Source organism: Lygodium microphyllum, chromosome 8, assembly GCF_053477565.2.
Source record: "Lygodium microphyllum isolate KBCC chromosome 8, Lygodium_microphyllum_v1.1.10, whole genome shotgun sequence".
Lineage (NCBI taxonomy): Eukaryota > Viridiplantae > Streptophyta > Polypodiopsida > Schizaeales > Lygodiaceae > Lygodium > Lygodium microphyllum.
In genome coordinates this window covers 77,532,844-77,559,859 of record NC_141142.1, presented here as the reverse complement: position 1 = coordinate 77,559,859, position 27,016 = coordinate 77,532,844, and the positions used below count along the sequence as shown (strand labels likewise).

General features: G+C 42.0%; 1 protein-coding gene across 9 annotated transcripts in view; it reads right to left on the bottom strand.

Annotated features, from left to right (window-relative positions):
• EMB1135 (RING/FYVE/PHD zinc finger superfamily protein) overlaps positions 1–27,016 on the bottom strand; it is a 185,623-nt gene that overhangs the window by 111,652 nt on the left and 46,955 nt on the right. For all 9 annotated transcript variants that reach the window (XM_087683154.1, XM_087683152.1, XM_087683153.1 and 6 more), the window contains exons 6-14: positions 23,731–23,912; positions 23,525–23,602; positions 6,689–6,821; positions 5,263–5,323; positions 5,095–5,176; positions 4,880–5,011; positions 4,649–4,792; positions 4,444–4,543; positions 4,113–4,238 (exon numbers count right to left, since the gene is read on the bottom strand). In XM_087683154.1, the coding sequence (XP_087539280.1) occupies positions 4,113–4,238; positions 4,444–4,543; positions 4,649–4,792; positions 4,880–5,011; positions 5,095–5,176; positions 5,263–5,323; positions 6,689–6,821; positions 23,525–23,602; positions 23,731–23,912 (1,038 nt within the window). The remainder of the gene's footprint in view (positions 1–4,112; positions 4,239–4,443; positions 4,544–4,648; positions 4,793–4,879; positions 5,012–5,094; positions 5,177–5,262; positions 5,324–6,688; positions 6,822–23,524; positions 23,603–23,730; positions 23,913–27,016) is intronic.

The window sequence follows — 27,016 nt, the reverse complement described above, 5'->3', positions numbered from 1 at the left end:
AAGGATCCACATCTATAAATAGGAGGCTGCCCAGCCACTATGTTCATCCCTATTCTGCAAGTTCTAGCCAGTAGCCCATGCCATCTAATGGCTGTCCAGCCTTCTGCCACATCATCACCGGCCCCAAGCACCCTGAATATAGATGCATTTGCAGTCCTATTGCTAATGTCAGCTGCGGTACTGCCTCTTCCATCTGTTCAGGCTGCACCTCCTACTGCTAGGTGACAGGTTTCTGCACATCTCCATTGACTTGTACAGACTTCATGACTATTGCAGATACTGATTTGGCCTTTCAAACTTCACCCTGACCAGATTTGGGGCAGATGCTGCAGCATTGTGATTCAGATCAGTTTCTTTTGCTGCCCCAATTCTTGGAGGTCTCCACCAGACCATCTCAGCTCAGACTGGTGCTTACAGACCTCAAGATCCGTCTCTCGTGGACGTCAGTCTCTAACCACTCCCTCAATCCACTCCCACAAGAGTCATTGGCTATTGAACAGCTTCGCCTTTGAGCATCATGTACAATCTTTCCTTCCTTTGCAGCATGCATTCATTCACTTCAAAGTTATCTTTCTTCTCTATTTTGTGTCTCGCATTTTCATTTGAGCTATTTTGTTTTAGGTGTGTCCATACATTCTACATTTCCTTTGCCCAAATCCTAGAACATCCTCACACTGGGGGGCACGTGATGATCACAAATGTGACAAATGGTCCTATGGACTTGAAATTTCTTGATTGTTTTTTCCTTTTTCCTAATGTATGATCTAGCTTATTTGTTCGTACAAAAGAGAAACCAAGGTATTAAACTAGGTCTTGTCAAAGGTGCCGATCTAGAGGGTATCACAAGATAAAGGATGAATGCTGCAAGGAATGTGGTAATTGCTTGAGATCTTAGGGTGAGCAATGAAACCTCATAAATCTCCATTCACCAAGGTGAAATGGGAACATGTTACACATGCATGGTTTTCACTTGGAAGGTTGCCCACCATCATAGGTTTTCACCTTTCCCAATTGCACAAACCATAAACACAATGCTATGCGAAGAGAATGCAAGAACACACATCCTCATGCAACATGGGTTCGCTTGGACAATGTTGTTGTAAGGGAATTGTTCACTTGCCCAAATGCCCACTTACAATGAGCAAATGAATGCAATGTAAGGGTAGATACATGAGGAGGGGTATTGATATCAAAGACAAAGAAGGAAAGACAAAACCTAAGTATATGAAGTGGAAAAGCAACCCACTCTCACACTATGTATTTCAATGCGGAAGGTGGAGCCAATGAAGTCAAAGTCGACTACGGTGCCAAGAACCACTTGCAAAAGTAGATGAAGTAGAGGCAACTCACATTAGAGAAGTACCCATCATCATAGCATTGAGGGATACCTGAAGCTTGGCCTTGAGAGGGAACACCTCCATTCTGGTCAAAGCAGCCAGGCTCAACCAAGAGAAAGCATGGAATCACCAAAAGATAACCAAACACTCATATCTCTAGCCCAATCCAAACTACTCAATTCTTGCAATGTTGGTCCTTAACTAAAATACAAGCCTAGAATGTTTGTGCAATAAGAGAATAGAACTTGCATATCATTGCTTCATATTCAGATGCTTTGGTGCTAGCCTAAATATGCAAAGTAGCAAAGGATAATAGAAGGACAGTCCCAAGAAAGTACTCAGCCCAAGGACAATTAGCCTATGGGCCTAACTCAAGTAGCCTAAGGACTTATGGAAAGACTGGGTTCAGCCAACCTATGAATGTACTAGCCTAATTTATCCCAAGAGGACCTACATGAATCTAGCCTAAGGGTGATAGGGCAATCACCACATACATGCTTCAACACATTTCTACCAAGGGAAGTCTTATGTGGTGAAGTGGCATAGCCTCTGGACACATCATGAATACACACAAGGGTGACTGATGGCCCTAGGGATTGAAGTCCATCTAATGACATCCACAAGACTAGTCAATGATGCCTTCATGTGTTGTAAAAGATCATTAGTGGATCACCAATGTTTCATGTGGACCAAAGTGGTCTACGAGAAATTAGAGAAGGTGCAAAAGTAGGATCCCCTCTCAATTGCTTAGGGAGTTGACCACACGTGGTATGCTCTAGGTCTGATGAGCGTTGGAAAGAGACTTTGAAAAATTACAATGAGCCTTGAAACAACACTCCTCATCCATATGAATTAAGCACTCGTAGTGTATGCAACATCTTTTTTTAAGCAATGAATATATTGTCAAGTTAGTTTAGAGGTCTTGGTTCCATCAAAGGACAAGAAGTCGCCCTTTGAAGGACTTGCTTTCCAATCAAAAACAAAATCCCCCCCCTTGAAGAAGAGGAGATGGAGACTCCTCTAAAGTTAACAAAAGAGAAGAAGAGGTCTTCTTGTGGACATGTTCATGCAGCCATGCATTAACACAGACCTTGTTGAGAAAGAGATTGCCTTGATAGTCATCTAACTTGGGTAAGCAAATAATGCAAGTCAATGTCTATATCTGGCTAACTTAACTTTCAAATCATCCCCTTTCCTCATGGAAAACTCTTGGAGCTCATGATCAAGATTGATATGTCGAATTCGATCTCTCATTGCACAACGGTCCATAAGATAACTCGAAGGATCAAATGCAAGGGGGTAATATTTTCATTGAGAGTGACACTCAAATAAGAGCCCCTACATTAAATTGACATTAGCCATAGCATTTTGAGTCTTCGGTTGACATAAAGGGTGGGCAAGTTGAGGATTAGACATAGCCTCTGGACCAACAACTAGTTCCTAGAGACCTTGGGACTCAAGTACTTGTTGCATGAGATTCAACCATGTAGAAGTACAACCTATTTAGAACTAGTCTTATGACCAAATGCATTTTTGTGACAACTAGAGTATGAGTGCTAAGTATAGTATAGGAAGGAGGGTAGGGATAAAGTGTGTGCAATACACTTGGGGATTTTCCCCAAAGAGCAAACTATGCACCCATGAACTATGCACAATGGATCTGACAATGTAAATAGGCTAATTAGGCAAAGGCATGGTCAATGCATGACTAGCTGAAGGAGAGGCTTTAGGTATACATAAGCATGAGAGGATGTCCTTGTCTTTGAGTGGCCAAGGGTAGAGGTGCAAAATGCATGAGGTGGATGCCCATCATCCCAAGCGCTACTTTCCTTCTTTTGGATTCGGCAAGTTTTTCTCGATCTTTGGATTTTTTCCAATCACATAGATATAAGAGCTGTTTAAAAAGCCAATCTAGTGGTATATAATGCAAGACCATATGTGAATGTAGGTGAAAGAAGCTGGTAGATTCCCATGTATCAAGAAAAGTATCTCTCATCCTCCTCATGTGCAGACAATTGCATTCTTCTTAATACTTATGTACACAAAATCAATAATGAGTGAACATAACATTTTTAGTCTAAAGTAAATGACACATAGAAAGAGCAGCACTACACACCATCACCCGTTTTTTGCTACATTATACTAAGCACTATTACCCAGACCAACACTAACCACTATTACTCTTCACAATCAAGCTAATACTAACTGCTATAACTCAACAGGGAGCTACAACAAAGGATAAACGTTTCTATCAGAGCCCAAGGTATAAACATCCCCTACTCAAATATAAAATACTCACCCCATCGATATAAGTATGTGTTAGAAAGAGACTTTACCAATGCCATGGTAAACCATACAATAACAGTATATGGTCAGTTATAGTTCACTCAAACGTTTGCTTACTTAAGCAAAGTGAGAAGGATACAGGCTATCACATCAAGTCAGATGTCCCTGATTAACCACCCAAGCCACACCATGTCCTTACAGCCAGGCTCTTAGCAACGCAATTAGCGATGAATTATAGCTCTAAGCTATTGTTTATGATCTTAGGCAAAGTTCTTCCTCCAGAAAATACAAGCACGTTACAAATTACTGGTATTTATGTTTGTGTGTGCAGGGTTCCCTTATTACCACGAGGTCTAAGCAAAGATCAACCACAGGGAAAGAAAGACATTGTAAAAGGGTACACAGAAGAGTATTATTAAAAGCAAGCCACATATCTTACATTCTAAATGTTCACAATTATCATCAATTAAAGCAAACTGTGCATCTTACTTTCTGTATCATCAACACTATCATCTTCATCACTAGGTCGCTTGGTTTTCCTGGCTCTTTTTCTGCCAGGCAAGCTGCTTGCACGAGAATGCCTTCTCCTGTGACGAATTTTGCCTGGCTCATCATCTGCTACAAGCAATATAAAGTTCCTTAGGTGAACTACTCGAGATAACAAGCATTTGAGCCAAGTTACAAGCACATCCACAAAGCCAGTGAAAGCCTAGAAAGTTTTGGTCAATTATGCCCTACCTCAAAAATAAGCCTCTGATATTACTACTCAAATAAATCAGGACTAAGACTTTGGTTCCAGTACAAATAGTATCGGAGAGACCTTGTAAAAGTCTAGAAGACTGGGGAAGAGGATAATTTTCTTCTACCAGTTTCAGCAATAGCTCCCTTGGCCCTGAAACAAAGTCATCTAGTTCAACTCCCTGTAAATAACAAGGATAGCACTGTTATGCAACTGTGAAAGCAGCAGAAAACCAGGCCTGCTACAAATGGAACAAGTGTTAACAATTATCCCCACTCCGACTCACATATTTCGAAATAGCTTCCTCAGTCCGTGCTTCCCCTGTGCTTTGCAGACCAATAACAACACACTTGCCTTCCTCTAGGGCTTGTCTTGCCAGTCTTACAGCTGCAGGAACTTTTGCTGACATGCACATATGTCTGAAGAAACGCTGCAATAAATTGAGTAACTTTCAGTGCATTCACTGCAAATACAGACTACTTGGTCCATGAACAATGTACTTCTGAGAAGTGTTTACCTGATGGCTTGCCCAGTAAAGGCGCCACAACTGGCTAAGGTTTGGCTTTTCAGAATCATAGAGAGTTGTCATAATCAGGATAAACTCCTTTCGAAGTTCAGCCCAGGCTCTTGCTGCTTTGGTGTACATATCCTGAGCACACAGACTCTGAATGACTGCACCTTCAAACATAATAACATGGGGAAAAAACTGTGGACGCAATCTCCAAAAATCACCTTCATGTTCAATTCTAGTGGAGCCTCAATCACCTCGAATTCTGCACCTTTAAAACTTAGAGTGCGACACACATACATCCCCCTGCCACAAGAGGGTAAACTCAATGCAAAAAATAGACGTAACAACATCTTTCAATGGTAACCCAGCTTCCAAAATGCATTGCATACCTTGTTTTCATGTCCATAGCTACAAGCTCAAGAGCTCCTACTCCCCGTTTCTCTAATGCTACTGTTCATATCAATCAAATCAAAAAGCAGCTGTCAAAAGCAACCACGAGAGAAAAGGTAGGCGAATTCTACATGCACACTTGTTTGTTTTTTTTTTTTTTGGGGGGGTGAAACCACTGTCCATTATTCCAGTATGTCAATAATGTACAACATAGGCAAGATCCAAACACACACACATGCAAGCGTGCGTGCATGCATGCATGCACACACCCTTTCTTGGTGGAATGTTTGCTTCATGTGAGAATGCTATGGCACAGATGTCTCAAGATGATGCTCCTAGCTTTTTTATTGCTGATATTTCAAGGTCAGAGGACCCCAAAAAAAATTCATTATACATATTGAATTTCTTTTAAAAAGATAGTAGCAAACTTGTAATTGTGTGGACCAACTGGGAAGTACAATCCTCTGCAGCCATATGTTGTAGCACCCTGCCTCTATACTCAGCAGATGTGAAGAGACCACATCTATCCAGTCACACTACATATCCCATGTCACAAGTGCACATCCATGCATGTTGGCCTAATGAGGCCTAGTTACAAATCCATCAGGTGAGATGTGCAGGAGATGTTGCTGTTAATATGCCATTTTGTGCCAAGTGAACATCACTGGCTGACCCAAGTCCTCTCTGTATCTAAAACTGCTGAGTACATCCCACCATGTTGTTCTCAACTCAAGAATAACAATAACACCAATTTCGTTGTATGATTTACTTTAGAGCTTACCATTTAAAAAGGGCAAAATACCATTGAAAGAGAAAAGTGAAAACAACTAAATATGCTTATGCTTACAATCCACAAGGGCTGCAAGCATAGACTCCTATCTTGTACAAGATGATATCTCAGTGATCACGTGTAATCTGCCCACCTTGCACCCAGGTTGCACTAGCCATCTACTACTGTCAAATTCATTATAGAGCACGTACAATAAATCCAGTCGTCAATAGACAATGTACAATAAGAAGGTTTTAAAATATTAACCCAAGGGATAGGATGTACAAGAAAAAGGTTAATATGAGGTGTCTGAGCCCTTTTTCAAAGAAAATAGGGATCTAATTAATTATTAATGACCACCTCAAAAAGATCTTCCCCAAGTAAAAATGTGACACGTATAACTTACAATTAATACACATAGATAGGACATACATTAAATAAAAGTAAATATTAGAATAATAGACTAGACTAGAGGATGGCAAAATGTAATGCATGGGTGAGATAGGATGCACAGTGAAAAAGAGGAACGCGTGTACCATTTATTGCCCCGCCCAACCCCACCTCTTCCTTCCTTTTATCATGATATAATGCTTGATGGTAAATGCTCATTGGTCACCATACTTATTCGATAAAGCTCAAATTAGAACAATGCATACCAAGAAAAGCTTGAAAATTAGGGAAATCAGTTCCAGCTCCCCAAAGTCCAAGCCGAGCCATGTAACCCATGTTGCGGGGTTCAGATGCTCCTGTTGCAGAGCAGTAGACAACTCTTGCTTGTGGTAATCTTGCCTGCATAGCAACAAACAGTAAAAAAACCTGAAACGTGATCTCATAAACAACAACTTGCATATCAAGTACAAGAAATCCTAAAGGCGACCTTTTTATCCTAAAAGGCCTTTGTCAGACAAACAAAATATTCTTTTTGGACTATTAATTGAAATATAAAATTAATTTAGCAAGTGCATATGGTATTTGCTCGAAGTACAATTATCTTAAAAAGTGCTTTCCATCAATGTCCAATTGAGAAAGTTATGAGATGTCTCATATAAGAATAGTTAAAGCATCCACATGCTAATGGTAAAGAATAAGCCTGCAAGCTCCTCGACCATTTGCAAACAATTTTTTAAAGAAAACAAAATTTGTAAACAAGCTGAAACATCATTAAAAATCACAAACAATGAAAAAAATAAAACAGGGATGGGCATCCTATGCTTGTCACTTCATAGGAATAATGTATAGTACAAGGGCTATGAAGAGAGCTGGTTCAATACATATTGCTAAACCTTATAAGGAATCTCAAGATGAAAGGTGTTTGAACAGCAAGAGCTAAGAAGGCCTCTTGCCTCCTCGTGCACTCTAAGTCACCATATTATCCCTCTCATCTACCACTAGGCATATGGTAATTGCTAACCTCTGTCCAAATCCAAGCGTCTTCAAGTTCAGTCACAGTGGCCTCCCTATGTCTCATTGTCCAAAGTGCCATATAATCATGGAATAGTTGTCAAGTATGAAAGGTACGATACGATATGGTACAATAAAATACGGCATTAATTGGTACCTTATGATTTTATAAGGTACGGTACGATATTAGTACGAAAAAAATTAAGATGATTTTTTAAATATCAAAAATCATTAATCATTAAATGATAGATCATAGAATACATGTTTAAAGTGGAAATAGCCATTTCATTACAAAATAAGATGAATACATGAGGGTGACCATCGCAGTCGCATGGGCTACGCAAAACATGCGATACAACTACAGTCTAGTATATCTGATACGAAAAAAAAAGAGAGACCTATGTCATATGAATCTATGATGAGGCATCACTATCATCATCATCATCATCATCATCAAAACCATGTGAGTGCTCATCAAGAGAGTCTGAACATGACTCCTCGGTATCCGATGATGAGACACACTCATACTCATCCTCACTGATGAGGTTACCATCATCATCAAATGATGGCTCCCTAGGTGGTGATTGTGTAGGCAAGGGGGGGATGTCATCATGAGACACAGGATATGAGCCACTCAAACCACCCCTCCTCGATGATAGAGGGGGTCGAATGACCATGCCTTTGCTACCACCTACTCGAACTCCTCGCCCAGGAGTACACTGACTGCGAGTGTCACGAGTATCTGCTACTATAAGCTCTCTATAGAGCTCTACAAAAATCATCTCCTCCTCGTCCACCTCCTTATGTATACTCGGAAGGGTATCGCCCGTCAACTTGAATGTATCAACATTCACCTACACAATGCAGTGATGCACGTAAGATTGATCATTGTGAATACTAAAGTCTAAATTGTAAAGTATAAAGTTTCAGCTAGTCTGAACGGAACTCTCTATCATCCATGACCGCCAGTGACTTGTAGGTCAAATGTACCAATGCGCCAAAACCATGGATGGGCTTATGCATCCACGCCCATCTCCTCTCTACTATCTCTAAAACATGTGCACGTTGTGTCTATGTGATCACTGTACAAGCACGTGCCTCTGTCAATGCCGCTCTAAAGAAGTGAACGAGAAGGCCCATGGTGGACCCCTCGCAATCACTCATACATAACACCCTATAAAAGAGAGTCACAACAATGACAATGGCACAGACTCTTTGCCAACACTGCTCATTAAGGCACAAGCGGTGCATGGCTTTGGTCTCCTCTGTCTCATGCTCATTCCATTTATTCCATAGGGTGGACACCACTGTCGGGCGCAAGGCGGACCACACCTCATAAAGACGCTCCAGCAATAACCACATGTAAGCAAAGCAAGTTGAAGAAGGCTTCTTCAACTCCACTGTGCTATGCTCACAGTACATCGCAAGCAACTTCACCTTTACCATGAAGAATGTGACAATTGATGTAGCTTTGCGGACCACCCTCTTCACCCACTTGAGCTTCCCAATGTCCTCCATGAGCAAGTCCAAACAATGACTTGCACATAGAGTCCACACAATCGTAGGGAACTCGGCCTCAAGCAAATGGCCCATGCGCCGACAATTCGATGCATTGTCGGTAACAACTTGCACCACATTTGAGAGGCCCACTTACAACCACAATTTACAAATTACAAGTTATATATAAATTAAATTTCAATTATGAATCATGATATTATTATAATGAAAGAAAGTAAAACAAATTTAAAACGCAAATTGCAATGTATACCTCAATGATGGCTTGTCGAATGTGGCGGTAGATGAATGCGCCCGTCATTTTCTCCCTCTCTTGCCAGTATCTATGGCCCACACAAAGAAAGTGCGGAGTGGACATGAGACAAGTATGTTGATGATGCCCCGTTTCTTACGATCACCCCATCCATCGTAGAGAATGGAGCGACCATATTTCATCCATGTGGCCCGAATAGGATCAAGGGCTCTATCGATCCTCTCCTTCTCATCATCAATCTTTCTCGTCCTCATGTCGTTGTATGTGACACCAATCCATCCTTCACATGGACCCACATTGACAATGCTTTTACCATCTTCTTCCATTGCTCTTGCTTTAAGGCATTGAATGCAAGATTTCACTCAATCACCGTACATGCAATTTCAATGTCCCCAAGTTATTGCCTTTCTCTAAGAAAGGCAACTGATCCACGCACATGACCAGGAGTTTGAGACAGGGATGATTGTATCTCCGGCACCACATGAGCCTCCACTCTTTGTGTTTTACCGGAGCCGGATGCAGATGTGGAGCCCCCACCACCAATGGTAGAGGCCTCTCCCGCATTGGTTGAAGATACGCCCACATGGGATGCTTCCTTATTAGTAGGCACAGGGGTTGGTGGCGATAAGCCACTTCCTCCTCCTCTTGCGGATCCCCCTCTCATCTTGGCAAGAATCTCCTCCGCAATGTTTTGAGGGATCTCCTTGCATGGAGCAACTTGCCCTCCCCCCCCCCCCCCCCCCCGCCCCCGTCTTGGAAAGATGTTGGAGAAGCCGAGTTGCACCACGTGTATAGCGCTTCCTACAATACTTGCATGTCCAATGGTGGGAGTTGAACTTCTTTGTGTCCCTCTCCACATGGATCGCATACAAATTGAAGGCCTCTTGCTTCTCACGAGTCATGGTGCCGATGACGGATAAAGAGGCCAGAGAGAGAGAGAGAGAGAGAGAAAGAGTTGCTTGAGTCTCGACTCTTGAAAGTTGAGAGGGAGACTTGAGAGGCCCGAGGGTTGGGGTAAAGTTGAAAAAGCAAGAGTGAGAGAGAGGGGATGGAAGATGAGAATGGCAAATGCTTTGATAGGGTGCAAGATAGAGGGGATGGAAGATGAGACTTCAGAATGCTAAACGCTTCGATAGGGTGTGGGAAAGAGGGGATGGGAGGTGAGATTCGAGAATGACAAATCACAAGTCCATTCAAGAATCAAGTGACAAGATCCAAGAAAGGAAGATGAGAATGGTAAGTCACAAGTGCTTGCTAAACTGGTGTGGAAGTATGGAGGAGAGGAGCACCTTTTGTAGATGAGAGAAGGGTCAAAGTTCAAACAGTCAAAGAGGGGTCAACAATCAAAGAGAGGGCTGCCAGCTAGAAGGAATCCAAAGAGGGCTGAGGAGGGGAGTGCATGGCTGGAAAAGGGGGTGGGGTGAGGTATCCAAGGCTTCCCACACCCCAAAAAGTGCCACGCGGGCAGGTGGAGTAAAAGCGGGGGCGCAAAAAATACGGGACACAGGATGCAAGTGGCGCAGGTGACGTGGCCCAAAGAGTCCCAAAAAGTCATATGGATACGCACCGTATGGTTCGTACCGTACAAACCTGTCCGTACGACGTACGAAGGCAACTATGAATGATGGTAAAGGTAAGTGTCCCTCAGTAATAAAATTTCCTTCCCATGGTAGCAGCACTTTGATCACCCTTTATACACAAAGTAGAGAGGAGTACATGTTAATATAGCATTCCATCTCTCTCATCTAAACGCCCTATGCTTTGTTTATTTTCTTGTGAAAAAAGGTATGGCTGATTACATTACATAGAAGAAATTACAATAAAGTACAAATGCTCAAAAATCCAGCTAGAGCTGGCTGCTGCAAATCAAATCACATCACATCTATAAAAGGACTCTCAAGGTTGTGTGGAAGGGATGGGAAAAAGAAGCCATGGGGGAGTACAACACCATAGGAATTTACCATCCTATAGGGTTAAAAACACGCTATGGCAACCCAAAGTATGGAGGAACTATTGTCGAGGCTCCCATCAATGCTGAGAGTCCCTTGAAGCTACTCCTAGTGGCCTCTGAGGAAGTGAATAATGGACAACCAAACCTCTATCAAAGTGACATACACAAAGAGCTCTCATGGCTATAATAGATGCTCAAGCAAGGAAAGTCATATGCAGGTTCATAGAGTCCCTGGTTCAACGAAGTTTCTAGAAGATTCCAAAACATTCTAGATGCATAATCACTTATGTCATTGTTGATGTCAGCATGCATGCCATGCCATGTCGCATCCTCTTGTAACAACATGTGTTCCCCTTAACCTCCCTATGCTATAGTATAAATAAGGGTCATGGGCTACAAGCCCTTCAATCTTACCCACACTGATTATGAGACTCCTGTGAGGTAAGTCCTCTTCTAGTTCTTGTCGTGTTCTAGCCTTGCCTTGTATCAAGTCTTGTCTTGTAATCAAACCATGCTCTTGTAAGCATTCTCCTATTATCAAGTTCTCTTGTAATTGAGTTATCTCACAATCAAGTTCTAGCTCAATTTCTCTTTCAAGTTCTTCTCTTGCAAGTTGTAAGAGTAATCTCCTCACTCTTGGAGAGCACTTGCCATGCTCATAACAGTTTGGCAAGACTATCCTACCACGATCAAGCCTACTCATGATGGAGTCCATGAAGGAAGGTATTGTTGCTTCTTTACAAAACATCCAACAACAAATCCAAGAGCTTCAAGAAAGTAATGCAAAGCTACAAGCGAGAAGGCAACCACAAGCTTTGGGCTTAGCTGTGCAAGACGGACAACGACAACTTCAAGAAATTCAACAAACAAGCCTATATTGAGCCAAAGGTCCATCAAACACTAGCAACCTTCATGGTCAACATAGGAAAGAACAGAAGGTTAGTCTTCCAAAGAAATTCAATGTTATAAGGTCAAATTTCAAAGGCTCCCTCCAACAGGTACAATTGTTCATATGTATACAACCAAATCGTTACCCAAATAATGCTTCTCAGGTCCACCTCATAGGAAATCTCCTCTCAGGTACAACTCTCTCTTGGTTTGCCCCCTTGTTTATCAAGGAATCCCCATTCCTATATAATTTTGAGGTCTTTGTACAAGAGTTCTCCACTACATTTGGAAAAGTAGATCGAGCAAGAGTAGCTGAAACAAAGATTAGAAATCTACACCAAGGGTCAAGACCCACCTTAGCAAATGCATAAGAATTTCAACAACTCACATATAGTTTAACATGGAATGAGGATTATTTAATTGGTCAAATCCTTTTGGGATTGAAAGATGATATTAAAGATCTTTTGCTCACACTTCATGGGTCACTCCCCATGCAAGGATTTCCATCCTCTGCCTATAGTGTCCCTATTCCCCCCCCCCCCCCCCCTCTCTTGGGCTACTCATATGGCCAACATGCCCATGTCTAGTTTGTCCACACCTACTTTTGGATCCACTATGCATGCATTCCACATGGATGGTGGTCACTATGGGATTAATTCCTAAGTGTACTCTACTAACCCACACAACCCACCTTACCCACGCTATCCATATTGATCCTCCCTCAGCACTACCTCTCCTATTACTACAGCCAAGAATACGTTTATGAATAAGACTCGTTTCAACGGGTCGAAATTCACCACTTGGTCTAACATCATGGAACAAGTACTGGAGTCTCAACGTCTTTGGGACCTAGTAGTTGGTTTACTACCTATGCCAAACCCTCGACTCGCCCACCCTCACCATATTCATCAATGGAGAGCGAACAATGCTACAACAAATGTTCATTGTTGAGTTAATACAAGGATTATCTTCAGCTCCACTCTCAATTGTAGCACTTTTCCCTTGCCTCCAATCATTGGAGTCATCTCCTTGACCACTATGTGGTAAGAGAAGATTAAACTTGACACATCTCCTCCTCCTCCTACTTATCCCCCTCCCCCACCTACTGCTTATCCATCTTATCATTCTTATCCCACCTATCAGAAACCTCATGGTTTGTCATTTTCATCAACCAAACATGTCTTTACTGACAAAATTCGTTTTAACGGATCAAACTTCCCTACTTGGCCTGATATAATGAGACATGTTCTTGACTCCCTGAACCTATGGGATATTGTACATGGGTTGGAACCCCAACATGATCCCACACTTGTTCCATATGAGATTGTCTACTCATTGAAGGCTAGGAATGCCTCCACTATTCTCATCTTCCACGTTTTGATTTGGCATCAGAGTGTTGGGCACACCTGACTAGCTACTATGCAGCTCGAGATAGGACCCATCACATAAATCCTGACCATTAGTTGCAAAACTTTAAAATCATTAACCAAGATTACTTGAAAGTCAAGTTGGCTGACTATCAGCAACTTCTCGCCAGGTTCTCTACCATGGGGACTCCTAAGTCCTCAGATGATCAAGTCACATTGTTCCTTAATAAGTTGCTATGGAAATACTTCCATTTTGTGCAACAAGCAGTCTCACAAAGCACTATGATCGCATTCTACGAATTTACGTACCAACTACTACATTACACACGACTATCCGATCATCCATGATATGACCTCTACAAAGAGGCCTCTCGTTGCTTCTTAGAAGGAGCAAGCAAGAAAGAGCAAGCAAAATCAAAATCAAAATCAAACTTAAAATTAAGCTAGTGAGACCCAAGAGAATACCCAATTTTTTCTTAAACACGAGTAGCAAAATGTACCTTTAAATAATAGACATTGTCAACATTGTCAAAAGGTTGACCACTTTGACAATGAGTAACAATCAGAGGCACAAGGCAAAACACCAAAATCTAAGACTCAAACCCCAGCCCCCAATTACACAACCCCTAGCCGGGGAGGCGAAGTGGTGGCAACTCTCAACAAGGAGTAGTGGTGTAGCCAGACCCACACTGCCACCAATCAATCATCACAGTTTACACCATTCTCAATGTCAAAGAGCATGCCTAGTTGGTTTGTAAATGCCCACATTGTCTCCTTAGAGACATTTGAGGATGTGAGTTCTATTGCTTCTAGGCTTTGGCCACTTCATGGGAGTCTATGCACACTAAGCACCTATCGCATTTTCATTTACGACATCTCGGATACAACTCTCTTTATGAGATGTCACGTCGTCAAATGGTTAAGGGCCTTCCACGTCTCAAGCTATCTCAAGATATCTATAAAGCATGTCAACTCAAGAAACAACACCATATCCCATTCCTCTACAATCCACACATAGAGCTGAGATGCCTCTTAGATTGATTCATGTTGATCTTTATAGGCCAACATCCACTATCACCTTGAATGGCATGTTGTACTATAGTGGATGATCATTCTAGATACATGTTGTATCACAAGGACGTAAAATTTTAAGATACTTTGATCTTGCTGACAACATTTGATTAAGTTATTAATCAGATGTAGTTGCAGGTAGCAAATCTAACATCCTTTATCAAAGATATACTCTTTTAGTGCTTCTCATAGCTATATGGGGGACTCCATGTAAAAAGGATACGTACAATAAGAAATGAGCGTCTACCCACCATATCTTCTAGTAGTGTTACATAATATGATGGAAAGAGTATGATGTGTAGGTGTAGCCAAACCATAACAATCTATCTATTCTAGCATTGTTAAAGAAATAATAGTGGAAAGACATCCTTGTATGGTGTTAGCACTTGTTGGAACAACTTGGATTTGTGAGACCAGCCTTCCTTCTTGGAATGGGTGGTGATCACCTGATTTAAGAGTTAATTACAGCAATAAATAAATGCACATAAAATAAAATACACACTTTACCATAACATTCTTGGACAGTAGACACCTTGTTGGCCCCAAAATTGGCACCCCTTGCGGTATTTCTTTAGCTTTCATTCAATTGGAAGGAGTATAACTTGAGACTCTTCAATCTCCTCCTGCTAACCAATTGCTCTTGCTATCATAAATGTCCAGCAAGCCTTTTGGGTCATTTGCCCCTTGTTTCACCCAAGACTTCTTCTCCAATTTGACCCTTGGCTGGCCAAATGCTGCCCCAAATCAATTCGGGATGGGTTGACTCCTAAAATCCCTTGATAATCTTCAATTATTAGCTGCTGATTTCAGTCCCTTGGGCCTTCAATCTCTGGCACGGATCCCAAGGTGGCTGCTAAACCCTAATTTCTGTTGTGAATTAGGGTTTACTGCAGAAATTATAGATCAGCCCACCAAAAATGCCTGAGATCTCCTCCGAATGGCTGAGAATTACTGAGAATGGCTGAGAATAGGCTGAAGGAGATGAGAGAATGCTGTAGAGAGAGAAAATTTTGAGATTTGTCGCGAAGAACTGATCAAAATCAGTTGCTGCCCTGTTGTACCAGCCCCAAACGGATGCACCAACAACAATAGGAGCATCAAAGACTGATCTTCAGGAGAAAGTGCATCAGCAGCAATTGCCAGCTTCCCAACGTCAAGAATATGCAATCTCCATCACCAAAATGGTCTCCAATGGCTGGGAATTGGCCCTAGAAATTGGCAGCAAACAGTCCAACAGCTTCAAAATGAAAAAACGAGATTTTCCTCTCCCTTCAGCCCTATATAGCCTTTCCCCCACTTGCATGGAAAATTTTTGCCAAGTGGCAGCTTTCTTAATCCATTTTCAGCAATTTCCAGCCATTTAATTAATTTTCAGAATTAATTAATTATGAAAATTAATTCAGCCCTTAATCCATGCCCAAAAAATTGACCTTGCCCATCCAAAAATTACTTGGCTAGGCTATTTGCAACCCAAAGTGGTCCCATGCATTAATTGACCCTTGGACAAGCCTTAATCCATTAATTAATGCCTAGTCCCTAGTGCCACCAATAACACTTAATGGCCAATTAATGGTCCTAGGGGCAAACTGACACCAAAATTCACCTAGAATCTAACAAGTGTAACTTGTTACAACTTTTGCCTTTGACACCCATCTTTTTCAAAGGGTCCTTCGGCCTTCAACTGTGAAAAAGTAGCTTGTACCTCACATGTGAAACACATGTGCATCTTTTAATTGCACATTTGATTAATCCTTTAATCAAATGTCAATCAAACATAGGCAAAGCATCAAAGTTTCACGTCCTCGTGACAGACCACCCCCTTGAAATCCTTGCAATCGTCCTCAATTGCACTGTAATGTGTCAAAGCAAACAATACTGCAATGGAATTTTCACAAGGCATCATAGTCAACACAACATTGGCCACTGCTGGCTAACTATCTCATATGCCCACCAATTGCCGAAAAGTTCCAGCCAGTATATAAACATAGCATAAAGCTCAACAATAGTCCAGAACTGTTGCCAGAAACTCATCGGATGCATCCCAAACTCTTGTTTCTCAAAAATGTTGACTACGCAACCATAGTAAAGCATAAACCGAGCCAAAACCATGGCTGAATTGTCAATGGCATTCAGTACACATGTTGTTGTTCATAGAACCAGCTGAATACCACTGAAACTAATGATCATACATTGAAAACCAGCACTCCGTAATCGGTCTCTCATGATCATAACCTGATGCAAATGTACAGTTTCAGAGCTGCAGTGAAAACCACACCCATCTGCATACATGCCACAGTGACTAGTACATTCAATAGTGACCTCAAGGCAGACATACTGTCAGCACAGTACCTTGGATGCATATTGAATACATCTAAGATCCACTATACACGAGAACAGTCCATTCCTGGAGGAGTGGAAGTGCTACCTCCCCCTCGAGTATCAGGTGGTACTCTGGACCCTTGCCATGTTGAACCTGAAAGAGCCCGATCCAAAGTCGGCTCTAACTGAAAGCCATCAAGGTAAAGCTGCAACAACTGAGGATGATCTGCCAAGTCATCCTCCTCCATCCATTTAGCATCCATTGGTGAACAGTTGTGAAACTTCACCCAATAGCTTATGGAAGCTTTACCTTTGACCTTTTCTCTTTATGTGCCACAATCTGCTCGGATACCAATATCTCATTCAGCTCCTCTAAATTGGACTAAATTTCAGCAGATACATCCTTAGGCACCTCAGCATAAAAATGCCTCAACAAGCTCACATGAAAGGCATAGTGTATCCGCTAGTGTAGAGGCAATTTCCATGATAGCCAACATTAAACAGAGCATTTGCATGACCAACACTTACTCCTTTTTCCCCAAAAGCACGACAGGGTACCGATGCTTGCCCATATGCGTGATTTTGCATACTAGGCATCATACCGATGCCGCCATACATCGGATTATGCATTCCATGAGCCATACCCGGGTACATTGGGTTATGCAAGCCATGCATTGGTTGCTGAAAATTATGGGGAGGTGTGCCATACATTCCCACATTCGGTCGCTCACTCACCATAGCATGAAAATTTGTGCTACCACCAAAGTAAGCTGGCCGCCCTAAATTCTCATGCAAAGCTTGCTATCCCAAAACCATAGGATCAGCATTTACATCATCAACTTGCATTTGCATTTCTTGCCCAACTGGCACCAACTGCTTTTCACCATGAGCATCTTGAGAAGGCTTTGGCTTGTTCTTTGGTGCATCTTGCTGTCACGAAGCTCTAGAAGAGGATTTTCTCTTCTTGCCTTTGTTGTCCTTCGTAGGAGTGTTCAAAAACCGAGTAAACTGAGAATCTTTTGCCAATTCAGCAAAGATATTGCTTGCTGCCCTCATTCGATTCTTGAATGCATCTTCCAATTCCATTTCCCCTTGCTGATCATCATCATCTTTCTGCATTGAGGGTCCAACATCTTTCTGCTGATCATCATCATCTTTCTGCATTGAGGGTCCAACATCTTGGCCTTCAACCACACTTTCGGCATGCTGTCCATGATTCGTGCCTTGTCCAAGATCAGACATTGCATTTCCTTCTTTCACATGTGAATGTGCATCATGAGAGGCATCATTATTACTTGATTGCATCCCACTGTATGAAGACATCTTACTGTAATTTCTTAGCTGAGCACAAAGATCAACACTAGCACAAAGCTTTGGCTTGCAATCATGCCTCAAGCCCACCAAATCAAGAGATTTGATGTATCCCGGCAATGGAACCATGAAACTAGCCTTCCTTCTTGGAATGGGTGGTGATAACCTGATTTAAGAGTTAATTACAGCAATAAATAAATGCACATAAAATAAAATACACACTTTACCATAACATTCTTGGACAGTAGACACCCTGTAAAATTGGCGCCCCTTGCAGTATTTCTTTAGCTTTCATTCAATTGGAAGTAGTACAACTTGAGATTCTTCAATCTCCTCCTGCTAACCAATTGCTCTTGCTGTCAAAAATGTCCAGCAAGCCTTTTGGGTCATTTGCCCCTTGTTTCACCCAGGACTTCTTCTCCAATTTGACCCTTGGCTGGCCAAATGCTGCCCCAAATCAATTCGGGATGGGTTGGCTCCTGAAATCCCTTGATAATCTTCAATTATCAGCTGCTGCTGATTTCAGTCCCTTGAGCCTTCAATCTCTGGCACGGATCCCAAGGCGGCTGCTAAACCCTAATTTCTGCGGTGAATTAGGGTTTACTGCAGAAATTACAGATCAGCCCACCAAAAATGGCTGAGATCTCCTCCGAATGGCTGAGAATTTCTGAGAATGCCTGAGCATGGGCTGAAGGAGATGAGAGAATGCTGTAGAGAGAGAAAATTCTGAGATTTGTCGCAAAGAACTGATCAAAATCAGTTGCTGCCCTACTGTATCAGCCCCAAACGGATGCACCAACAAAATAGGAGCATCAGAGACTGTGATCTTCAGGAGAAAGTGCATCAACAGCAATTGTCAACTTCCCAAGGTCAAGAATATGCAATCTCCATCATCAAAATGGTCTCCAATGGCTGGGAATTGGCCCCAGAAACTGGCAACAACAGTCCAACACCTCTTTCCAACATCTCCAAAATGAAAAAACGAGATTTCCCTCTCCCTTCAACCCTATATAGCCTTTCCCCCACTTGCATGGAAAATTTTTGCCAACAAGCAGCTTTCTTAATCCATTTTCAACAATTTCCAGCCATTTAATTAATTTTCAGAATTAATTAATTATGAAAATTAATTCAGCCCTTAATCCATGCCCAGAAAATTGACCTTGCCCATCCAAAAATTACTTGGCTAGGCTATTTGCAACACAAAGTGGTCCCATGCATTAATTGACCCTTGGACAAGCCTTAATCCATTAATTAATGCCTAGTCCCTAGCACCACCACTAACACTTAATGGCCAATTAATGGTCCTAGGGGCAAACTGACACCAAAATTCACCTAGAATCTAACAAGTGTAACTTGTTACAACTTTTGCCTTTGACACCCATCTTTTTCACACGGTCCTTTGGCCTTCAACTGTGAAAAAATAGCTTGCACCTCACATGTGCAACACATACGCATCTTTTAATTGCACATTTGATTAATCCTTTAATCAAATGTCAATTAAACATAAGCAAAGCATCAAATTTTCACATCCTCGTGACAATTTGGGTGTCAATTGGTGTCAATTTTGACCCTCGTACAATTATTTGGCCAATAAGTGTCAGTGGTGACACTAGGAACTACCATTAATTAATTAATTAATATCAGTCTAAGGGTCAATAGAGGTTGGGGACCACTCCAGATTGCAATTGGCCTAGTCAATTTAATTATAGATGGGCACATTTAATTTTCGGCAAGGTCAAAAGGGCTGAAATTAATTTTCATGATGATTTAATCCTAGAACTTAATCAAATGGGTGGATAATGCTGAAAAATGGATTTAGAATGCTGCCACTTAGCAAAAATGCACATACAAAATGAGGAAACGTTTTTGGGATTGAATCTCAACCATTCAGTCAATTTACATCTTTTTTTTGGGGGGCGGGAGAGAAGAGAGAAAGAGAGAGATGTTGGTCCATTTTCTTATCAAAGAACAGTAATTTGCTGCAGAGGACAGCTATCCGGGGGCCTCAACAAGCAAGGGATAGCAGAGAGCCACACCATTGCTAATCAAATGACAGCATTTTGGAGGTGCTTGGCAGTAGACAGCTACATTAAATGCACGCTGGAGCAGGCAACAGGTAAATTTTAGAGTTTCCTCAAATTATTCTATTCGAGAGGTCTACATCCCCCTAGTGACCTTCCCGGATTATTCAACTTCCAACAATGAACTAAGACAAAATGCAAATAGAGAAGAAAGATATCAATGAATGCTGAAGAAACTCAAGGAATAAACCAAGCGCAATGGATGTTGAGGGCTATTCAAAAGCCATTGGCTCTGGTGGGAGTGGGCTTGGGGGGAGAGTGTAAGAGTGTCATCTGGCAGAACAGATCTGGAGTCCAGCAAACCACCAATAGTCGATGTTGAATGAGGAGCAAAAAACAAAACACAGCAAATCCTAGTGTGGAGAGTAGAACAGACACCAAACACAACAATTTGAAGGCTAGTTAACCACAACAGGATGAAGAGAAGAGTGGCACCAGGACTGCTGACTAGAAGAAAAAATGCAGCACAAGGTGGTTCAGAAAAGCAAGCACAGCGATGTACAGCCTGGCAATAACAGCTGAATGGGATGATGATGAGAAAAAAGCAAAATGCAACTGTGCATGTGATCGTGACAGCAGCTGAAGGCTGGTGATGACTGAAAGAGGCCAAAGCACAGCAGGATGGCAGGCTGGCAGCTCTTGAAGAGTCAAGGAAGGCAGGGTGGTAGCAGCTTGAGAGAGATGATGATGATGATGATTACGAAGATCACAAGGAGAGGCTGGAGAGTTGGAACTAAAGTGACATAGAAAGGGATGATAGCAGCAATCAGAATGATTCCCTTGTATAAAACCTTCTGAGCCAATTGTCCTACCAAAGTTCTGAAAATTTGTATCTAGTGGAGTAATTCTTTTTGGAACTAATTTGAGAGCCAGAAATCACAAATTCTAGATCAATCAACAAGTGTGTCATATTGCAACCTGAGCCTTGGATATCTAACCATGCCAATGCACTCTGTCATCTACAAATTCTCTTGCTTAATGGGTCAAAAGACTCTAAAATTTAGGCCAGCAAAATGCCACTTAAGGAGCATCTCTTCCATTGGAAGTGTATGATTGTTGACATTCATTTATGTTATATGCTTGCCACCAAAAAGATTGCTCCTGCTACATGTCATAGATATGATGCTTCAAATGAGACCTCTCCACACGTTTTCTAGAGTTGACCTTGTTCATAAGAGTCTATTCAGAGAGTGTCTGCCTCTCTAAAGCCCTGTTTTTTCCCTTACGGATGTGGCAGGTCTTCTTAGCTCTTTAGTTTTTCCCCTTGTAAGAAAACCTTAAATTTGGGGAAGAGGAAGGAAGAGGAGGAGGAGGCAGGGAACCGAATTGCAACGGCAGGTATGTTGTTTTTTCTTTTTTCTTTTCCTTTTTCTTGTTTTTTTTTGTTCCTTTTTCTGTTCTTTTGTATTTTCATTTGTGATTTTAGTGTGTGTTTTTTTATTTCGTTAGTTTTTTTTCTTTTTTTAAATTTTTTAAAAATGGTTTTTTTTGTTTTTATTTTAAAATTGTGTGTATAGTTTTTTTTTTTTAATGTTAAATAATGAAAAAAAAAAAGAAAAATAAAAGAAATAAGAAAATAAAAGAACACATCCCCGGCCCGTGCGCATGCGCAGGCAGGGGTAAAAAAATTTGCAATGATGGGGTCAAACGGGCAAGGACGGAGATGCGCAAGCCACTGACGCCACGGGGCGTCCCAAGGCGCGTAAAACCAAAAACAGGCGCGTTCACGTGCAAGGCGAGAAACGTCTAAACCACTAGAATTAAGTACGGAGATTAATGGGTAAATTGATCTTAGATTAAACCCAAATAATTGGTCCCAGTTTGGCTATACAATGCATGACAGAATTGCAAGCACTCGCGGTCTGAGAGTGCAAATTGGGTATCTAAACCCTAAAGTCTAACAAAAACTTGTGGATGAACCCTAATCCAAAATAGTAATATCAATTATAGTTGACAAACCAATTCTTAGATTTCCTCAAAAAGGAGACCTTGAAATTACCGAATTCTATGCTGCCTTCTTTTCCTAGGTGCACACTTGGACACTCCCAACTATTTGGAAACTCCTCAGCATGGCTCTCTTTGGGGTACACTTTGGAAGATCTCTACACCAATCTCTCTTTGATAGCCTTGTCAGTAAAGGATAGACCTAAATATGATCTTTATTAAGAGTGTTTTTTGGATTTTTGTTCTGCACCAAATGTCTGTATTCATTTTCTAAGTTACACTTACATTTGCAAGCTTTAAATCTTGTTTTACTAGGCAGTCCACTAGACTTGATCAATTTTGGAGGTGAGGTGAAGTTTAAGTTACTCAAACCTTGGCATCACCAGCCTTCAGCTTAGCATTAGCTTACACATCCTTGGCCAATGCCAAGCTCTTGTATACTTTCAAACTTGGAGCCCTAGCCTTTCATCCAGCCTTTCAGTACCATGCTTTAGCCTATCACCATTATTTAAGAAAGCAGCACTCCTTATTTATATTTGCAATTCGAACTACATGCCTTTTAGTGACTCATCACATCTTTCTTCTTAAAAAATTGGTTTTTTGAGCATAGACTTGTGTGGTTCCAGTGGTTTCCACATTATTTCTTCTGGTGTTTGGTCAATCTTTTTCAGTGTTAATTTGACAAGGCACTTATGTACATCCTCAGTCTTGATCCATTTTTCCCAAAGGTGTTAGCAGCTGTGAGTCATGCTTCTGTAGCTTCTTGTGTGACTATTTAAAACAAGTCAGCCAGTAAACAACAGTTATTTGCAGGATGACATGTTGAGCTATCTAGATGAAGTCAAATCCAGCCTAGCAAGCTGGTCCTTACAATGAGTGTATGGACATTGAACAAAGAAATGGACTCAGAGAGGACATCAAACTATCTTGGAAACAGCCCATATGCTGTAATCTCAGGAGGCACAAACACTGATACTTACCCCTGAACACTCAAAAGTGTTTCAGGCATTGCATCCCCAAGCAACCTAGTGATGCATATCCCCTTATTAACTGTGTCTCAAACTCATTGCAGGTTTTGGTCGGATAACAGTTCCTACAAATGCATACGAGCACCTCCTGTAAAAAGGATAAGCCCATGTACCATGTTCAATGATGAGCTGAAACGCATGACCTTGAGCATGGTATGAGAGCATTTAGGGTTAGATAATAGGCTAAAACCAACATGAAGACAACATAAGGCAAGGCAGATGCCACAAACAGATTTTTAAAGGATCTGGATAATTGTCAACCAGAACATTGTATACGAGGGGTTTTCAAATAGCCATTAGAAATCTTTCTAAGATAGAGAAGTTTTTTAAAGAAGAGCTACATGCAATTCAGACCAAACAAACCTGGATTTCAAGCACAGCTTCACCAGTACGTGTAGCTTGTCCCCCTGCTTCTGGAATCAGATTTTTGGCCTTGTGACACTAAATAAATAAAACAATGTAACTATGGTCACATTAATTCCACAATGTTCATGAATTGTATACATACATTAAGTTGACTACGGAAGTGATTGAGTGTTTCCAACCAGAAGAAAGAACAGGGGCCAAACCTCATCAAATACAAGAAGACCATCAAAATCAGACCCACACCAATCCACTAGTTGATCCAATCTGGATCTTCCTTTATCCGAAGATGCAATGAGGCTGCTATAAGTCAAAAAGATAACACCATCTTTGATACCCACAGCCTTGGATTCAAGCTTTCCATATGGTAATTTATTCAATGCGTGCACTGCAAGGACAGACTTACGGCTAGGATTCAATACTTCAAACAGAGTGAAAACTTGTTTCCAAAAAATTTGGTATAGTCACACAATAAGCAGTTGAATCACCAAAATCCAAACTATAGAATTTACCTTAGCAACAATATGACCACACAAATAAGAAAAGACATGCACAAGGGATTCGTTGAATGAGCAGCCAGTTGAGATTCCAACAACAGTACTATAATTGAAATATTCTGAAGACAGGGCAGCAGATTTTTTCGATGGATACACTACACTGTATGTGGAGTCTGAAGACGGAAGTAGAAATACATGGGGACCATATATGTGCTGCAATTGAAGATTAACTCATGGATCGGCCGTTATGCAGCCATTTCACGGCTTCCAATTGATTTATCATACACCCACACTAGATGTAAACCAACTGTCACATGGTATATGCACCTCCTCCAACCAGTTGCCTTTAGAGATAACTAGACATAAAGCAAGAGCAGCAGCTCCAACTTTTGGGACATGCCAAACATGCCATCTAGAAGTACAAACAAGGACTACAATTACAACTCCCCAGGCTCCAACTTATTTATGAGATCTCAAAGTACCTTGGTTTTGTCTCATAGACCATATTGGTCTTTTGCAGATGTTTTTCTTTCTTTCTTTCTTTCTTTCTTTCTTTCTTTCGCACTCACCTATAAAAGATTCCCTAGGAATCTAAAAGTCAAATCCCACACTTCTGGCCCATCACCTGCTAATCCTGCACCTTCTACCTCACCATCTGAAGCCCCGCCATCTACTGCTCCCCCTGCGATTTGCAAAGACCTTAAGCCAAGAGTCTAGAGAGGGTTGGAGGCTTTTTAGAGAGCATTGTCCAGCCACACCCATTACATCTCCTAATACATGGGGGCAGTATACAGCCCGAAAAAGTACCCCACTTGAGATAGAACCAAAGAGACCTCATACCACTATAATTGAGACACAACCAAATGGATCTCTTTCTAGCAGTATCCCACAGCATGCACAGTCAATTGCAGTTGGCTACCTTCAAACTTCAAGCTGCTAACACATGCCCAACAGCAGCCATCGCATCTTTTAGAACGACCCAATAAACTGTTGGCCAGCTCTCGACTTCCACCCATACCAAACAAGAGTACTTAAGCAAGCATTGGAAATCCAACAATGGATGCCACAAGACAATGTGCATCATCTATTTTTCAAAGAACAGGGGCTGCATATGAAGGAGGAGATCTTGTGCTAAAGTAGAAAGAAGGACAACCTCATAGAATCCACACGGGCCTACAAAGATCTCCTCCACACAATCCAGCTAGAGAGTAGCTATCAGCAACTGACCAATCCTAGCAAGCACAATAATCCAACCACTGGTGAAGAAGAGAATCACTCCTCTCTCTCTCTCTCTCTCTCTCTCAAATTCCCTAACTTTCATACGTAACATTTTGGTCTCCCTCCCTTACTCCCTCCCCCCTCCCTCTCTCTCTCTCTCTCTCTCTCTCTCTCTCTCTCTCTCTCTCAAATTCCCTAACTTTCATGCGTAACATTTTGGTCTCCCTCCCTTACTCCCTCCCCCCCTCTCTCTCTCTCTCTCTCATCCAACATGCCCACTCTCGCCTTGCACCTCCACCCTCGCCCTGCCTCACCCACCCCCCCCTCTCTCTCTCTCTAAAATTCCCTAACTTTCATATGTAACATTTTGGTCTCCCTCCCTTACTCCCTCCCCCCCCCCTCTCTCTCTCTCATCCAACTTGCCCACTCTCACCTTGCACCTCCACCCTCGCCCTGCCTCACCTACACAACCCTCTCTCTCTCTCTCTCTCTCTCTCTCTCTCTCTCTCTCTCTCGTCCAACTTGCCCTACCTCACCCGCCCTACGTCACCCCACCTCTCTCCCCAACATGTCCGCCTCCACCTACCTATCAGACTCGTCCTGCCTCACCCGCCCTTGCCCTATGCCCCCTGCCCTCAACCTGTTCACCTCCGCCTACATGTCCGCCTGCCTTAACCCCTGCCTCCTTTGACCTACGCCCCCGTCCCTCTCTCTCTCTTCGACCTACATCCCCACATGTCCACCTCCACCTACACCTATACCTAGACCCACCCTAACCTATCCACCTTTCTCCTGCCCTCGGCCTGCCTCTCCTGCCTTGCCCCTTGCCCTACCCCCAAATTTTCCTTGTACCCCTGCCAGCTACAGCTCCCACCCCCACCCTCACTCACCCCTGCCCTGACCTATCCACCTCCACTTATGCCTATATGATGAGATGCTCTAAACACAAAAACACAATACCAATCGTACAACAAAGCACAAATTGATAACACACTTAGGGTTAGGGTAGCTCAAAGACAATGAACACAGAGAATAATTGTACTCCAAACGGATCCCAAAATGCAACAAGGCAGCATCCAAATATATTGAACACCAACAAACGCAGCAATGTTAGTACTGGATCTGATACAGACGGCAGAGAGGAGAGAAAATATGCAATAAACGCAAAGTGAAGAGAGAGAAACAGCAAAATGCAGCCTGTGAGGGCTGAGCAACGGCTGGAGGAGAGACAAAACTTGTGAGGGCTGAGCGACGGCATTTCAAGCTTTCACCCCACACATGCACATTATACAAGCATTTCATGATCATGCCATCTTGTTGATTGTAACTATCTGTTCTGGTGGATCTAGCCCACACTTCAAGGCATCAATCTTTTCTGTGTGCGAGTCTAACCCTGATATGTGTGAGTTCTGGTCACAGGCGCCTAACCGGGCCATATAGGTGGAAGTGTGAACTATCTTTTCTCTAACCCACCGCGTGGGTCCACCATAACCTGTGACCATTGTGTATTTTCCAATGAGCAGGAAGCTCAAGTCGATAAGAAACTTCATTTATTTTCTCAATCACTTTGAAGGGTCCAAAGTATCTACTGGAGAGCTTTGGAAAAGATGAATTTTGACCGGTCCTTGTTTGAGCCTTCTTTTATCAAACTTTAGCAAGACATACTGACCTTTTTCAAAAGCCAAAGGTCTTCTTCGTTTATTTGCTTGCTTCTTTTGTCGCTCTTGGGCAACTTTGATAGTGGCTCGAACTTGATCCATTGCAGTTTTTAAATCTG